This window comes from Vicia villosa, linkage group LG1, assembly GCF_029867415.1.
Source record: "Vicia villosa cultivar HV-30 ecotype Madison, WI linkage group LG1, Vvil1.0, whole genome shotgun sequence".
NCBI classification, from domain to species: Eukaryota; Viridiplantae; Streptophyta; class Magnoliopsida; order Fabales; family Fabaceae; genus Vicia; species Vicia villosa.
The window spans coordinates 226103797-226121668 of record NC_081180.1 but is presented as its reverse complement, the minus strand read 5'-3'; the positions used below and the strand labels follow the sequence as shown (position 1 = coordinate 226121668).

At 36.2% G+C, this 17872-nt stretch overlaps 1 protein-coding gene, 1 long non-coding RNA gene, 1 other non-coding gene and 1 pseudogene across 3 annotated transcripts; 1 reads left to right on the top strand and 3 right to left on the bottom strand.

Moving 5' to 3' along the window:
- Positions 1-2723: 2723 nt before the first annotated feature.
- LOC131596040 (uncharacterized) lies at positions 2724-3405 on the bottom strand (annotated as a pseudogene).
- A 43-nt stretch (positions 3406-3448) lies between these two features.
- On the bottom strand, positions 3449-4163 carry LOC131644924 (uncharacterized). The gene is made up of 3 exons (XR_009296791.1): positions 3998-4163; positions 3801-3875; positions 3449-3580 (listed from the first exon to the last, which is right to left on the bottom strand). It is a non-coding gene; the product is annotated as an uncharacterized LOC131644924 (long non-coding RNA).
- Positions 4164-11890: 7727 nt separating this feature from the next.
- Positions 11891-15860, bottom strand: LOC131596030 (putative disease resistance RPP13-like protein 1). Its single transcript, XM_058868588.1, has 2 exons — positions 15251-15860; positions 11891-14857 (listed from the first exon to the last, which is right to left on the bottom strand). The coding sequence occupies exons 1-2, from the start codon at positions 15551-15553 to the stop codon at positions 11891-11893; spliced, it is 3270 nt and encodes a 1089-aa protein (XP_058724571.1). The 5' UTR covers positions 15554-15860.
- Positions 15861-17185: 1325 nt separating this feature from the next.
- On the top strand, positions 17186-17276 carry TRNAY-GUA (transfer RNA tyrosine (anticodon GUA)). The gene is given in 2 exon segments: positions 17186-17222; positions 17241-17276. It is a non-coding gene; the product is annotated as a tRNA-Tyr (tRNA).
- Positions 17277-17872: the final 596 nt, after the last annotated feature.

The following is a 17872-nucleotide window of genomic DNA, read 5'->3' as shown; positions in this document are numbered from 1 at the left end:
TTTGACTAACAGAAAAAATGAATAGATTGGATTTCAAATGGGCTACATACAACCCATAATTTAGTGGCTCTTAAAAGAGATATTTACCTGTCACCCCATACTTAAATTTTGTACCCCATAAATGTTATGTTTTTACCATATTAACCTTGGCAAATAAAAACATATTTCACTATCCATTTGTAACATTTCGAATTTTTCAAAAACCATGACACCATACAAGATTTTTAAAGCAAATTGCCGAATTCTTCACAGTAAGTATGTATTTTTACCGATGATTTCACATTTTTATTAGATATTTCTTTGAGAATATGTATTTTTACTGGATTTTAACAAACGTACGGTAAAAATTATGTATTTTTTAACGAATTTTTAAAAAATGTGATAAAAGCTCATATTTCTCATGTATTTTATCAGATTTTTTTTGAAAATTTTGACTAAAAGCATGTTTTCCTACCGCATTTTTTGAAAAGTACGGTAAAAACGCGTACAAGCATGTCAATTTTTTTGTAATATCTAGTGGAAGAAAAAATTGAGATGGTTTGTCGATTTTTTTAAAATATCCGGTAAAGCCATGGCTAATATGGAGACTCCTTATGCTATTACAGCGGTGACTCCTCCACCGGATATATATGCTATTGTTCTGGCGATACGTATACAAATATGGGTGCACCTTCTACGGGTGATATGGAGACCACTTCTCCGAATGATATACAAGCTACTACTCCAGCTTGGACGGAGGCTTCTCTACACATGATAAAGGGTTTCCTAGAGGGCCCAGTGATTGTTCTGTGTTTACTAGATATGTCGATTTGTCAATTATGGCAGAGAAATAATATATATATATATATATATATATATATATATATATATATATATATATATATATATATATATATATATATATATATGTTATGTTGAAGTTGACTTTATGTATTATTGATACGTTGAAAATAACTGATGTTTTTTAACAACACGATCAATATTTAAACAAGTTTTGATTCATTCTGGACCACACAAAATTGTCGGTGCAATCAGAGCCGTACAAAACTGTTGGCAAAAATTTTACTATTGTGAAGTTACACTACTAGATTTTTTAAAAACCGGCGATTTTACACTATCGGATTTTTCAATGTCTTACAAAAAATCCGGTATGCTTTTCTATACATCAATATTTTTTTAAAAATCGGTGTATTGCATACCGAACTTTTCAATTATACTATCGATTTTTTTTATTGATACCTGATTTTTTATTTAAACTATCAGAATTTTTTCTGTCCTTTTTGATAAAAATTTGACAAAAATAATTTTGGTATTATAAAAAATGTGGGGTGCTAAATTTAGGTGTGAGAGGGAGTGGCAAATAAAAATTTCCCTTAAAAAATAGTCCAATTCAAATTGTCCAGTTAGCCCAAACTTTCAAATCTAAACTCTCAATCCACTACTTAAAAATCGGAAATTTGGAAAAACATATTTTAAACTTTTTAAATATATAGTGAGATGGATTGAGAAATTCTATTCATTAATAATATAAGGTTTGTAAATTATATGACTACATATATGACTACATATAGTTTTAGCTAGAGAGACAAAATATGATCAAACAGTTAATTTTGCATATTTTACTAATTTTTTATATATGATACTTTATTCTATGAGTATTGCTATTTAGTACGAAACAATTTGAAAAAGAAATGCAAGAATGTACACATGTCACTATTTTATAGGTGAATTTTAAATTGATTTTAAATTTAATTTCCTTTTTAATAGGAATCATGGGGTGGTGGTGTTAATGAATGATTGAGATTTATTCTTGCCTTTCTTATTTTCAGGTTTTCTTACTATTAAGCATTTTCCTTATTCTATTATGATTCTCTTGTTATGATTACTATCAAATGGTGGATTGAAAAATTGCTAATAAGACTGATTGAAAAAACCGTCCAACTAAATCAAATTACTGAAGTTAAAATATCAAAAGAAAACTATTATGTTTGGTTAGGGAACTAAATCTGTGTTCCAGTTTTAAAATTGAACCAAATGATGATAAATCAAATCAAAATTAAAAATAAAAAAATACTAAAAACAAATTTAACTTTTTTTTTGTTAAAAAAATTCGAAAAAAAATAAGTATAACAATTTGGTTCTTTAAAAATTGATTTGTTTTTGAAAAAAATGAAAAAATGGTGATCTGGAATTCGAAACCAATATATTAAATCAATATATCGGATTGGTTTCGATTCTAGATAAATTGAACCAGTTCGGACATCTTTTATTATAGTTCAATTCGATTTGATATTTTGACTAAATTGAATCATGAACAACCCTAAAATAGAGATTTGTTAAGGAGTTAACTTATATCTCGCCCCATCTGATATTGTAAAAACTTTTTTATCTGTAAGTATTTTAATACATAATTTTTAAGCTATGCGATTTCTTCTCACTTTTTTTAAGTGTAACTTCCTCATAAGAGCTCATAGCTCTTGTCTCAAGAGCTAAAATTATTTATAAAAAAAAAAACAAAGACAAATAATTTCAAATCACTTGTTTAGATTGGTTATAAGTTATCTCCATTATCAATTATGGAATAAGTTAGAAACTCATACGTTTTATTTATTTAGGAGTTTTAAGCCTTATCCAATACATGTTAGTGCAAGCAAGATGGCATACACATTAACTTGTGCTGCAAGTAATTATAACCATATGTGTGGTGTTGGACAAATGTTTGCTTCTAAGAAATATATTCCATGTTATTCAACCCTCTACTCTTACTTATCATTTTTATTGCTTTCTTGAGAAAATTCTGATGTAATCATATAATCATTCAGAAGAATAAGATACTTTGTTTTTCAAACATTGATGATTCCATTGTTCTTTGCCAATTGAAACTTGCCACCCTGAGACCAAATAGGATGCAAATGCAATGGCCTTGAGTTGGAGTCAAGATAATGAAGAACCATAACCATAACCAATGAGCAAATAAACATAGGTATCATACCGAAGAACCAAAGAAGCAAGTTTAGTGCGAAATAGAGAGCTCGAAGACCGAGTGACCAAAACTCACCACCTCTTATGACTGCTAATTCGACACTACTAATTGGAACAAAACTATCTGGTGTGCTTACCAAATAGTTTGCATGAACAAAGTGTCTTGCCGATTGAATAAAGCATGAAAAAGCGAGGAGGAAGCATGTTAATAGGCAAATGTACTTGATGGAAATTGTGGTTGCTTTTGTGTCACCATAGATTAATTGACTCTGGAAGAAAATATTGGAGTTATTGGCAATCCAAACTCCAATTAGAGAAGAAAGAATCAAAGAAACTGAGGCCAATTAGAATGTTGCAGCTGATGTGTTGGATTGAATGACAGAGAGCTGTGCTAACATCCCTTTTTTCAGCCTGATCATTCATTACAAAGTTTAAAAACAACCTTAAAATGATAAAAACAAGAGGTTTCCGATTCAAACTTTCAAATTAATTATAGGAATGATTAGGATTATTACTTGCCTGCATAATTCTGTCAACCCATGCTCTTTTGTCATTGTTTTCAAATCCCATGACTGTGGTGTGAGGCTGGTTGATGTATCTGTGAAGCAGAAAGAGGTGATAAGCAAACATGATTAGCAATCCACAAGGGACCAAAATCAAATCCAGATACTCCTTATGATAGTGGCCTACCTAAAGGAAGCAATCTCTCAAAAATTCAATTAAAGATAATCAGTTTAGTGAAAGCACTGTCCTCACAATAAAGAAGTGTGACACATATATACTATACATAACATTAGAAGGGAAGTTTAAGAACTTACTTGATTGTACAAACCAAAGCCATGATTGATTGATATTCCATGCATAATCAACATGGGAGTAGGCCGCTTCAATGTCTGCATTTTTAGGACAAAAGAAAATGATATTTTAAAGACTAGACAACTTCCAGGTCATGTTATTAGACAACTATATCTATTGTCCCAAAAAACAAAGAGATTCATGCTTGAATAATCATAACCTGAGATTGTGAAATAAAACGTTTGCTTTGACTCTGCAGTTTAATTGATGGAGTGTCCATATATGTACAACAAACTGCAAACCAACTTCAAGCTTACTAAATCCATTTTCCATCAACTGTAATGCCAGGGATGTGGGAAATTTGTGGGTATTTCACGCGGCACTGTTCTTTCTGTGAGTACAAGATTACACTCAAAGATGTTTTTGATTTATGGCAAACTCAAATGAGCATTCAAACAACAAGGAGGAATCAGAAAAGCAAAGCATTTGATCACTCATGAAAGCACAAGGTGATCCACTATGCATATAAGTCGACTCAACACAAGCTGGACATGAAAAATGCAGAAAATCAGCAGTTAGGTCGACCTACTGTCAACCTAGGTCGACCTAAAATGAAGGAAAATCCATATACCTCTGCTAGGTCGACTCACAGACCATTTAGGTCGACTCAAAATGAAGAAACCTTCATATCAGTCTGCTAGGTCGACCTACATGGCAACTAGGTCGACCTAATCTGTGAAAATGTCCCCAGAATGCATCAGAAGAAGATTCTGGTCGACCTACTCCTTCAACAGGTCGACCTAACTGGGAGCAAAATTCTGCCAGCTCTGTTAGGTCGACCTAAGCACTACAAGTGGTCGACCTAACTGATCAAGAAAGTTCAAAAATCAGTTTTTCTTGGTTCTAACTGTTATGCAATCATATATATTGTGCAAGGGTAATTATTCAAGCAACACCAACGACTGAAAGATACACAAACGCTTCTCATCTTCGTTCTTCATCATCTCCAACACAATTACACATAATCATTCTTGCGTTGCGGGTTAGTGATGAGTTCGATAACGTCCATGGAACGGAATTGAAGATTCCTAGTGGGTGAAGGTTTGTGGGGTTTGTTGGTGAATAAAATCTGCGGGTTTTGTCCTCCACGACGGGTGGTTCTTGGGGGTTTTTATCAAGAGGCGTTCATTGAGGATTCGGCTGAGTGTAACGATTGAGGAACGGGGAGTTCAAGGAATCAAGACACTGCAGAAGGGAATCAAAGTGAAGCTCTTGGATAACCTTGATCTGGCTCAAGATTAAGGGGGAAGAAGATTCAAAGGATCGACATAATTGGTTTATCGTTTATCGCTTTGTTATCTTCTTTGTATATACTACTTTCAACATTAATGAAAGATTACCCAATTTCAATTTGGAATTGGGGGCAGACGTAGTCGTAGCGAGGACGATCGACGAACTGCCTAAACAAATATCGTGTTCTTGTCGCTTTTACTTTCTCTTTTACTTTCTGTTCATAATTGGTTATAAGTGCAAAATTGATCAACGATTCAAGTGTTAAAATTGTGAATTAAAGTTCTGCACAAACATCACAATTCACCACAACTTGAATCACTATCAATTTGAACCTATCACCAAGTGTTTGTGTTTTTGCTTTATCCAATCTTACTGCATTGCAAATCAAAGTTGTCAATCTAGAAGTTAATTGGATTTCAGTTGTTAAACGTATTGGTTAGCTATCATATTACTTCACCATCAATTCCACTTACTTTTTGGTTTTGAAACACATACGACCTTTGCAATAGCGGTCCAGAATAGACGCAAGTCGATTCAGAACCGCTTTCGCTCGAGTTTGTAGAAAAATCTGTAAAAACTTAGTGAGATCTATTCACCCCCCCTCTAGATCTATAGGCCAGCGTCTAACAAGTGGCATTAAGAGCTCTGGTTTATTCCGTGCTACGTGAAACACTTATTGGAAAGATGGCTTCTGGACCTAAAGGGGCTCATAATAGAGCTCCAGTTTTCAACGGAGAAAACTACGGCTATTGGAAGGATTGTATGTGTGTCCATATCAATGCAATTGATAGGAACATCTGGACAGCTATTGTCAATGGTCCATTTCAGATCACTATGACAAATGCAGCTGGTGCAGTTGTTCCAAAACCAGAAGATACTTGGAATGCTGAAGATGAAAAGAAATATGCATACGATTGGAAAGCGAGAAACATTCTAATCTCAGCTCTAGGAGTTGATGAATACTATCGCGTTTCCCATTGTAGATCAGCTAAAGCTATGTGGGACACATTGCAAGTTGCCCACGAGGGAACGGATGATGTCAAACTAGCTAGGATCAATACGTTAACTCAAGAGTTCGAACTTTTCCACATGGAAGATGGTGAAACCATCGAAAGCATGCAGAAAAGATTCGTTCACCTGAAAAATCGATTAAATTCTCTTGATAGACCTGTCTCCAATGCAGTTGCTACTAACAAAATCTTAAGGTGTTTGAACAGGGAATGGCAGCCCAAAGTTACAGCAATTAAGGAAGCAAATGATCTCAACACTTTAGACATTACCACTCTTTTTGGTAAACTAGAGGAACATGAACAGCATCTTAAATGCCTTGACATGCATGAGAAGAGGACAAAGAAAGAAAAGAACATGGAGAAAGAGGTAGAGAAGAAGTCAATAGCTCTAAAAGCTTCGAGCTCCAAGACCTCAAAACGAGAGCCAAAGGATAGTGACACAAGTAGTGACGAAGACTCCGATGATGAGGAAATGGGACTGTTTGTGCGAAGATACAACAAATATCTAAAGAAAAATGGAGCAAAACATTCCGACAAAGGATTGATCAACTATAGAAAGCAATCAAACATGTTCAAACAAGATGACGACAACAAAGGAAAGATCAAAGGTCTTTGCTTCAATTGTGGGAAAGCCGGTCACTACAAACCGGATTGTCCATACCTTAAGAAAGAAAAGGAGAAGAACCAAAGCAAAGGTCATAACAAATCTAAAAGAGCTTACATAGCATGGGAAAGTGATTCATCTAGTGAAAGCTCGTCAAGCGATGAAGAAGAATCAGCAAACCTATGTTTCATGGCTCATCAAAACAAGAAAAAGAAAGCTGTAAGTCATCTTAAACCTGAACTCGTAGATAAGGTATCTCATTCTCAACTAAAACTTGCTTTTGAAGAATTACATAGAGATGCAATTAAAGCTTTCAAACTTTTGGCCTCAAATAAGAAAATATTTTCATATCTTGAATCAAAAGTTGAGAAAACCGAAAGGGATATGGAAGCTTTAAAACAATCTATGCTAGACATTCAAAAGGACAAAGTTGAATTAGATCCTACATCATGGTTTGGTTGTGAGACATGTCACATTTGGCAAAAAGAAGTGAGAGATCTAAAAGCCAAGTTAGACAAGGCTCTACAACCAAAAGTGACTTTTGCAGTTGATCCAAACAAGTTCAAAAGATCGTATACTCCTTTATATAGTAAATACACTTTTGTACCAAAAGTATCAACTAGCAAAACTCCATATTCTCATCATATTACCTGTCATTATTGTTGCAAAAAGGGACATACCATTGAAAAATGCAAATTTAGGAGAACTTTAGTTCCTAAAGGAGTATTTCAATGGTTGCCTAAGTGCAACAAATTGTGTACTCACCATCCAGGACCCAATGAAGATTGGGGACCTTCCACTCTAATTTAATCTCGCAGGAAAAGTGTCTTGACATCGCCGAACGGTGGTAGTTCCTTGATAGATGGTGCTCAAGACACATATAGGAAGACATACAAATTTTGGTATGTCATCTATGAAGACAGTTTGAAGAATCATACTTGGCAAAGGAAATGTAGGTGTCCTAGCCATAGCAAATGTATGAGATACATTACAAATACAGATATTCCGAGAAACACATAGGACGCAGTACTTGATGTGCAAATTGGCAAGTTGCATTGCAAAGAGTTTTTAAACCTATTCTTAGCAGAATATTGTTTGGGACTATGTCCCGCATCCGGGAGAACATCGAGTAATTGATACTAGATAAGTTTTTTGCAAGAATCAACCTGTGAAACATTCCATCAAAACAATTCATTATCAAATCTAGGAGTATGGCACACTGACAAGAAGACTCCACACAATGATGACAAAACACCTACATATTGAGAAAGCGGTAACATGTTTATTGTTCACTTCCAAAAATTTTATTGATGCTATAATATGCTATCAATTAACATGCTTATAGTGACTTCATGTGCTCTTATCTACTCTTCTCAAATACTTATGTATATGTGTTCATCATTTCATTCATAACATACAATGGTTGTGCATTCAAGCAAATGACAAAACAAAAATACATCATATAGAAACATTTCTAAGGCATTTTCATCATTGAAAGCAACTTAGGTCGACCTACCCTGTATTTGAGTCGACCTACATAAGAAGCTTCTTTAGAAAAACTAAAAAGGTCCAGTTGCGTCGACCTACTCACAATTTAGGTCGACCTAATTTGGTTATTTGTTTTGTCACTTCTGTTAGGTCGACCCAGCTTCACTTTAGGTCGACCTACTGCGTTAATTTTTCCATATTTGGGTCTGTTAGGTCGACCCGACCCAATATCATTCATTCAAAACATTCCATTCTTGCATTCCCTCTCATTCTCATCTCTTTTGGTACGGCTAACCCTAATTCCTCAAACTCAAAATTGTCAAAAATCATCCCTCTCTCACTCAAAGCATCTCCAACCATGCCTCCAAAATCAAGAAAAGGAAAGGAAATTGCTTCCAGTTCATCATCTCAACCGGTAAGTGCTCTTGTTCATCCTGATTGTAGAGAAAACTTTGAGAAGTGGCAGATGAAAAGGAAAATTGTTAAGCAATATACTTATGATCCAAATCTTGTCGAAAACATGCATATCCCTGATGTCGCTGCGTTAATTGAACATCAAAATATCCATCCCTTATTGCAATGTGATACCCCGTACTGTGAGAATACCGTTAGGGCTTTCTATGCAGGATTTACAAAAGGAGATGGTTGTAATTTCCGTTTCAAAATGGGATCTAGGTCGCATGTTGTTGACAAACGGGTCTGGATTAGTATTTTTGGTCTGACAATCGTTGGTGATGAACTCCGTATGGTAGACGGGGATGTACCGGGAAACTATGATCATGAGGCCTACATGAAGTCAATCCTCAAAGATCCTTCCGTATTTGATAGACCAAATGAAACAATAACAGCTGGTCATTTGAAGCGAGATCCTAGACTCTTGAACTGGGTAATCTCAATAATCATTCGACCAAGGGCTGGAGGATATTCAAGAATTGAAAGAAATGAAGTGGTGCTCATGTATCTGCTGCAAAACAGAACGCGTTTACACTGGCCTCACTTCCTTGCTGCTAAGTTTCATGAAGTCAAACAGAAAACTACAGCCCTATGTTATGGTTCAATCATTCAAACAATTGTCAATCACTTTGGTATGCGACTTGATCACTTACACTACACTCGCGTACATCAATCCCAGGAATTCTCACAAACCACCTTGACTCTTATGGGATATCATTGGAATCCTGTGAGGAAGACATATTATCTCATTCAAAAAGGAACAGGGAAGGTTATCTACAACTATGATGATCCTACGGAGTTTGGAAACAATGTAGGAAATGAGGAAGAGGGAAACGATCAAGAAATAGCAAATGAGGAGGATCAAACCATGGAAGACATAGCTCATGACACAGATCCAAATTGGTAATATGTTCCGTCTCAACAGGAAGAAGTTCCTTGGGGATACACTGCTCCACCTCCTCCTGATCAATCTAACATAATATCTATGCTTGAAGCTATGCAACTTCAACAACAGCAGAACTTTGAAACTCAACAGCTTCAATTTCAAACGATGCAGCAGCTTCAACAAGATAGATATGAGGAACAACAACGGCAATACCAATCTCTGTACGGCTTGGTTCAGGAACAAAGGAACGATTTTGAGACGTTTGCATCCAACTCCATATTGAGGCAGAATCAGTTTGAGGAAACGGCATTGCATCGTCATGCTAACATCAGCCAGAGCTTCAACACTCTTAACATGTCTGTGCTGGATTTGTTGGAACAGGTTGAAGAAGATCGACCTCACACATTTCAAAGAGGAAGAGGAAGAAGGGGCAGGCGTTAGGACATATCGTTATCATATCATCATTTCATTGCATTTCATGCCATTAAGTTTTTTTTGTTTTGTTTTGTTTTGTTTTGTTGTTAAAAACATTATATGATGTAGCACTCTATGTCCTCTTTTATAATTCTCTTGAACTACTATGTATGTTGTTAGCTTGCTTTAAAACATGTTATCTATCTCTATGACTACTGGTATTCTTTATTTTTCTTGTTTCTCTCCTACTCTGCCCTCTTTGTTTCTCTTTTTGATGTTGTCAAAGGGGGAGATAGATACAATAGATGCTGAGTGTACGGGGGAGCCTTGGTGAGAGATTGCCCTGTTGGCTGTTGAGAGATAGATGCTGGATGTACGGGGGAGCTCTGTTGAGTCCTTGTCACTTACTACCAAAGCTTTTGACTATTGGTTTGCCATCATCAAAAAGGGGGAGTATGTGAGTACAAGATTACACTCAAAGATGTTTTTGATTTATGGCAAACTCAAATGAGCATTCAAACAACAAGGAGGAATCAGAAAAGCAAAGCATTTGATCACTCATGAAAGCACAAGGTGATCCACTATGCATATAAGTCGACTCAACACAAGCTGGACATGAAAAATGCAGAAAATCAGCAGTTAGGTCGACCTACTGTCAACCTAGGTCGACCTAAAATGAAGGAAAATCCATATACCTCTGCTAGGTCGACTCACAGACCATTTAGGTCGACTCAAAATGAAGAAACCTTCATATCAGTCTGCTAGGTCGACCTACATGGCAACTAGGTCGACCTAATCTGTGAAAATGTCCCCAGAATGCATCAGAAGAAGATTCTGGTCGACCTACTCCTTCAACAGGTCGACCTAACTGGGAGCAAAATTCTGCCAGCTCTGTTAGGTCGACCTAAGCACTACAAGTGGTCGACCTAACTGATCAAGAAAGTTCAAAAATCAGTTTTTCTTGGTTCTAACTGTTATGCAATCATATATATTGTGCAAGGGTAATTATTCAAGCAACACCAACGACTGAAAGATACACAAACGCTTCTCATCTTCGTTCTTCATCATCTCTAACACAATTACACATAATCATTCTTGCGTTGCGGGTTAGTGATGAGTTCGATAACGTCCATGGAACGGAATTGAAGATTCCTAGTGGGTGAAGGTTTGTGGGGTTTGTTGGTGAATAAAATCTGCGGGTTTTGTCCTCCACGACGGGTGGTTCTTGGGGGTTTTTATCAAGAGGCGTTCATTGAGGATTCGGCTGAGTGTAACGATTGAGGAACGGGGAGTTCAAGGAATCAAGACACTGCAGAAGGGAATCAAAGTGAAGCTCTTGGATAACCTTGATCTGGCTCAAGATTAAGGGGGAAGAAGATTCAAAGGATCGACATAATTGGTTTATCGTTTATCGCTTTGTTATCTTCTTTGTATATACTACTTTCAACATTAATGAAAGATTACCCAATTTCAATTTGGAATTGGGGGCAGACGTAGTCGTAGCGAGGACGATCGACGAACTGCCTAAACAAATATCGTGTTCTTGTCGCTTTTACTTTCTCTTTTACTTTCTGTTCATAATTGGTTATAAGTGCAAAATTGATCAACGATTCAAGTGTTAAAATTGTGAATTAAAGTTCTGCACAAACATCACAATTCACCACAACTTGAATCACTATCAATTTGAACCTATCACCAAGTGTTTGTGTTTTTGCTTTATCCAATCTTACTGCATTGCAAATCAAAGTTGTCAATCTAGAAGTTAATTGGATTTCAGTTGTTAAACGTATTGGTTAGCTATCATATTACTTCACCATCAATTCCACTTACTTTTTGGTTTTGAAACACATACGACCTTTGCAATAGCGGTCCAGAATAGACGCAAGTCGATTCAGAACCGCTTTCGCTCGAGTTTGTAGAAAAATCTGTAAAAACTTAGTGAGATCTATTCACCCCCCTCTAGATCTATAGGCCAGCGTCTAACACTTTCAGCAAAGGACATGCAGAGATTTTAAGTTCTATTAGAGAAGCAGGCAGCCTTTCTCCCACTATATTCTCCAGCTTGGCACAGCGTGAAATTGTTAATGTTTGCAGGGAAGTGAGGTGGAGAAGCCACGTGCAATCCAATGTGTGCAAACTTGAACAGTTATATATCTGCAGGTAGGTAAGGGAGGGAGGCAGCAATGCAAAACCCTTATTCGGAAAGTACTCGACACCATCAATGGAAAGACTGGTAAGCATGTTCATTGAAGTTAGAGTTGAGCTCATCACTAATTTTTCGCAATTCCCAATCCAAATTGTTCTCAAGCTAGGCGGCATACCCCCTATAGGAAATGTCTCCAACTTTGGACAATCATGTATACTCACTCTTTCTAACTTTGGGAGAAGAGTACTTATATGACAAGGCAGTGATTTTAAGTTGACACAGTTGGAGACATACAATAATGTCAAGTTGGGTGCAGACAGTCCTTCTCTTGGGAATGATACAAATTTAGGGCAGCCTCTAATGTCAACATCAATGAGATTTGGAAGAATTTTCGAAGCTGAAAGGCATTCTATGTTTTCACAATTGTGGATTTGCAGATGATGAAGGTTGGGAATGGTATCCAGTGGGAGGGTTATGAGAGTATCACAACTCCTATTTATACGAAGATACTTAAGTGACTCATGCACGTGATTTTGCTTTGGGAAATCTACATTATTAGAATTTGTGATGGACAGACTCTCTAAGGATAAGGGTAAACATTCTCTTGGAAACGATATCGCAGAAGAACAATCCCTGATGGCTAATATTTTAAGAGAAATTGGTGGGGTGATGGTAATGGCTTCAAAGACAGACTCTGTCACCTCACTTCCTCCAACATCTAACTCTTCCAATGAAAGGGGTAGCTCATTCAAGGCTATATTATTGCTTTCAAATATGTATAATCTGCGGATGGCAGGAGCCCTTGGGAGAGAAGACACAAGCTGGTTGCATCCTCCAATTTCAATTGTTTCCAAAACAGGGAGATAAGATGGCAAATCCCCATGTAATCTGGGACAATCATTAATCTCAATATACTTCAATACTGGAAAATAAGCATTTGACTCAGGAGGATGATGCCACACTTTCCAACATGACATCTCAACAAACTCCAGACTTTCAAGAGAAGGAAAGTATGTCCCTGAAAAGGTATCGTCATATTCAGATCCAATAGTCTCCAACATATTCATCTTACTGATTCTCAAGTCCTTGAGAGAGCATAATTGTCCAAGTGATGGAAGGATACAACAATTCAAACAACCATACAAAGATACCTTAGTCAAATTTTGGTAGGAAGGATGTCCAACCCATTCTGGAATTAGTGTGCCCCTGTATCCATGAATATCTAGCCTTTTCAGGTTCTTGGAAGGTTGTAACTTTCCAAGTATATCCATCTCACTTTGTGAACTTGTAAAATGGTTCTTTGCATCTTCAGACCATTCAAACGATATTTCATCAAGATACTTTTTATCCATCATTTTTGCCTGTGATGCTTCAAAGCTGTTGGTCACGTTCTCTAACTTCCTAATTGAAAGTGATCCGTGAAGATTCGAAAGTGTTCCCAATTCCTTGATCCCTTTCTCTTCCAGCGTTCCCACGACAAAGCAACCCAATTGTTGCAAATTAATCAATTTGCTCATTTCTCTAGGCATCTCTTCTAAATAAGTTCCCTGAATTTCCAGATGGCGCAAATTTACAAGATTTTGCATGTCATTTGGAAGCCTTGTTAGATTGATACAGTGGTGCAACTTTAATGTTTGTAGATTATACAGGTTACATAATGACTCAGGTAACATTTTTATACATGTGTAAGAGAGATCCAAATAACGCAAATGGATTAGTTCATCTATTGAATCAAGAAATGCATCAAGACCTTCAAAGTTGCCAAATTTCAAAACTCTCAAGTACTTCAAATTTGACAAAATGAAGCATGTCGCTTTTTCTTTGTTGAATGGATCATTCCATAAATAGATTGGCGAGATTGTTCTTAGACATTTTATTCTGCCGAAAATATCAAAGTTTGCTGAGATTGGATCACTGAACTTGGAAAATGACAAATGACGAGTCTTGGTACCAATCTTCGTATCTTTCCCAATTACTTCTGTTCTAAAATAGAATTCTCCACCAAGCCATGTTGCCAAATCATGCACAAGATCATGCATTACAAAATGTTGTTTGAAGTTCCCATTGTCAGAATGTTGAAAAAATGATTTGGAAACTAAGTCATTAAAATACCCATAACCGACTTCTTCTAAAGTCTTGTTATTTTCTGAAGGATGTAAAAGATCCTCCGCCATCCACAACAAGATCAATTCATCTTTATCAAATTTATAATCTTTGGGAAACAATGAACAATATACAAAGCAACGCTTTAAATATGGAGGGAGATAATGATAACTAATTCTCAATGCTGGAATGATCTTACTCTTAGTCTCCCAAATATTATTATTCAGTATACTATTCCAATCCCTGATGTCACGTTTTTCTCGCAACAAGCGCCCAAGTGACTGTGCTGCTAAAGGCAATCCCTTACATTTTCTAACAATCTCTTTGCCAATGTTTTGGAGATCCATATCCTCACTGGATTCATCTGGAGAAAGGGAAGCATTGTTTGCAAACACTGACCAACAATCTTCGTCAGACAATTGGTGAAGAGAGTAAGGTTGAATAGTTTGGACCATAGAAGCAACTTTTTCAATACGGGTAGTTACAAGAATTTTACTTCCCATAGTTCCATATTGAAGAGGCTTTATAAGAGAATTCCAAGAGTCGTGATCCTCGGTCCAGACATCATCCAAAACAATTAAGAACCTCTTTCCGGTCAGCTTTTCCTTCAAATCTCGACGAAGGATATTCAAGTTATTTGTGTTACAAGCACTTCCCACTTCCTCCGCAATGAACTTGGTAACCTTCAAAACATCGAAATCATCAGAAACACAAACCCATGCTTGAACATCAAATTTGTGCTTTATATCATCATGGTTGTACACAAATTGGGCTAAAGTTGTTTTTCCAAGACCACCCATGCCAACAATGGGGATGACAGCAGTGTTATCATCACCATGTAAGAGTAATTTGAGTATGGCCTGTTTGTCTTGATCCCTACCAAATATGACAGATCTGTCTTCTAAAGAGGTAGATGGAGTTCTCCAGGATGAGTGATGAGTTGAAATAAGTTGAAGACCAAGAATATCTTTAAGTTTGAGAATGGATTCAAGTCTGGCAACTATATCTTCCAGCTTACGAACCATATCCCTTTCTTCAAAGTTGAAAAGGCGGGAGAAGTAGTCAACAGTACTCACCTGCTTGTTCTTCTTGGAAAGAGCAGCTTTGGTAGAGATGTGGTCGAGAATGTCATCAGCAACATAGAGAGCATCTTTGAGATCATCAAGCCAGTTGTTAACAGCAGAGTCATGAATCTGCTTCTGTTCAGCATCGTTAAGCACAGCTTCAACAGCGTAAAGAGTGTTCTTCAACCGTTGAACCAAATTGACGTCAAGTTTCTTCCCACGGATCAAGTCAACAACCTCAGGAGAAGCAAGCCTGTCGATGACAACTTCAATGAAAGCGGAGAGAAATGCTTCACCAACAGCAACCAGCGCCATGATCAAGATCGAGAAGATTAGATTGGACAGGAAGAGAGGAAGTTAGAGATTGATTTGTAAATGCAATAAAGTAATAAACTGGTCTAAAACAAAAGTGTGGAGTAGTCTATAATATTGTCACTCTTGCTTGGCGCATGCTGTGAACACAGTCTACGAGAGAAGTGGCATGTGTGGTCTTAGTAAGGATTAAATAATAGGAATTAAGTAGTATCATCTTGCTTGGCACGTTCTACAATCTCGAATACTGATATCTTAATTATTTTAAATCATATAATCTTTTATGTAGTATAATAATAAGGTTAGTGAAAGATAAGCAAATTGTTGTGCAATTCCCGGTGTAAAACATGACTCTCATAGGAAGAGCGACAAATAAACAAATCCAGTTGAGCAAATAAGCAAATTGTTGTGCAATTCTTTTATTAGACATCAACATAGGAATTGTTCTGCAAAAAGGTTGTGCAATAATGAAAAAAACAGATTTAGATACACTTTTAGAGAAAGAAGGAATTCTGAAGAGAAATAGCATGCAAATTATTGAGTAACTTTTGCAAGCAGATTGCGAAGCACATACCCAGGCAAATAACAGTGCTAAGGCACCGTCTCTTACGGTCTTCAAAAACCAACATTGATTCTCTCCATCAAGAGGTGACAAAGTTTCCACTTAATGAAACAATGGAGGACAGTAAGCTAAAAACTACCTCTTGTGGAAGGCGTTTAAAGGTAGATGATGAAATTGATGTACATCTAGTACACTTAATTACACGACTCCAGATGATGGTGATTATGTTTTTATAGGTGATGAGGATAATCACCATAGTCCTAAGACAATGGAGGGTGATTATGAAAATGAGCGTTACCAATTGAAGAAAGCTTCCTCTGCAGGTTTCGTTGATAAACCTGGATGCAAGTTGGTTTTGAAATTCTCCTCAAATTAATTTTATGACAGGGTCGTTTTTGTTTAGGCGCACCTGCAAAAAGATCATAATATAAATAAATGTATACTAGTCTCAAATCCTAAAATATAAAAGCTTATCATCGGTCAAGGTCAATAGAACAAGAGAAGAAAACCTCATACTAAGAATTGTCATTGTGATTCTATCCACTAAAACACCTAGCATGTGTGAATGTTGGAGGAAAATGTTGTCCACTAAGCAAATCAATAGTTTTTTTTTAACATTTTTCATAACTGATAAGCTTAACGACTATAACGACTATGTATACCCCTTGCGAACCACTTACCAGAATTCGTAGCACGTACCAAAGCGAATAGCGAACAGTGTGACAATGTTCTAAAGTCTTCCCATCTTTTGAAGAGTGTAAAAGATCTTCGGCCATCCACAACAAACCAACTCGTCTTTATCGAATTTGTAATCCTTAGGATACAATGAACAATTAACAAAGCAGTGTTTCAATAAGCCACCAAGTGATTGTGCTGCTAACAAACTATTTGCAATTTTGTTTGGAGATTCTTATTCTCACTGAATTCTCCTCGAGAAATGTATGCATAGTTTGTACTATAGTTGATAGATGAGATTGTTAAAGAAGAGAGACAATGAGAAATTGATTGTAGCTATTACACTATAGTTGAAAATTACCGAAATTTAAAATATTTAACACCAATTTTCTCAACATCCGACCTTAGCTCAGTTGGTAGAGCGGAGGATTGTAGTTGGTGTACCAAACTGAAATCCTTAGGTCACTGGTTCGAATTCGGTAGGTCGGAGCTTTTTAAATTCTGTAAGAGTGAGAAAGAATGGTTGAAGAACTGACCAAAGAAGCGGAGTTTCAAAGCATAGGAGAGGAAGTTACATATGGGGAGGAACCCTATTTTTATTTTTGGTAAGATGAAGTTTAATTTTTGTTTTGAATATAAAATAATTTATATTTGAATTCATTAGTGAAATGAGTTTAACAAATTCTATAATCTAATATATTAGAATGAGATTTCAAAAGTTTTGAAAATTTTAAAAGGATTTGTAGGATTATATTGATCTTTTCATATTATAAGATAGTTTTCATATTTTACGGTTTGAACTTCAAAGATTTATAAGATAGATGTTTTGGGTCAACTAAAGATTTAAAAGATAGATGTTTTGGGTCAACCAAAGATTTAAATGACTAAGGTTTAATTGATTACAAATTCATTTCATTTGATTCAATGTATATAAGTCAGTTCACATTAAAATTAAAGTACATTACCTGATCTTTATTATTCATTACACTCATCTTGAATTTTGAACTGACTTGAGAATTTGAGTATTAACCATGCAAGTTCACCTCACACCGCCGCAATGAAGATTTACCTAGCATACCAACTGT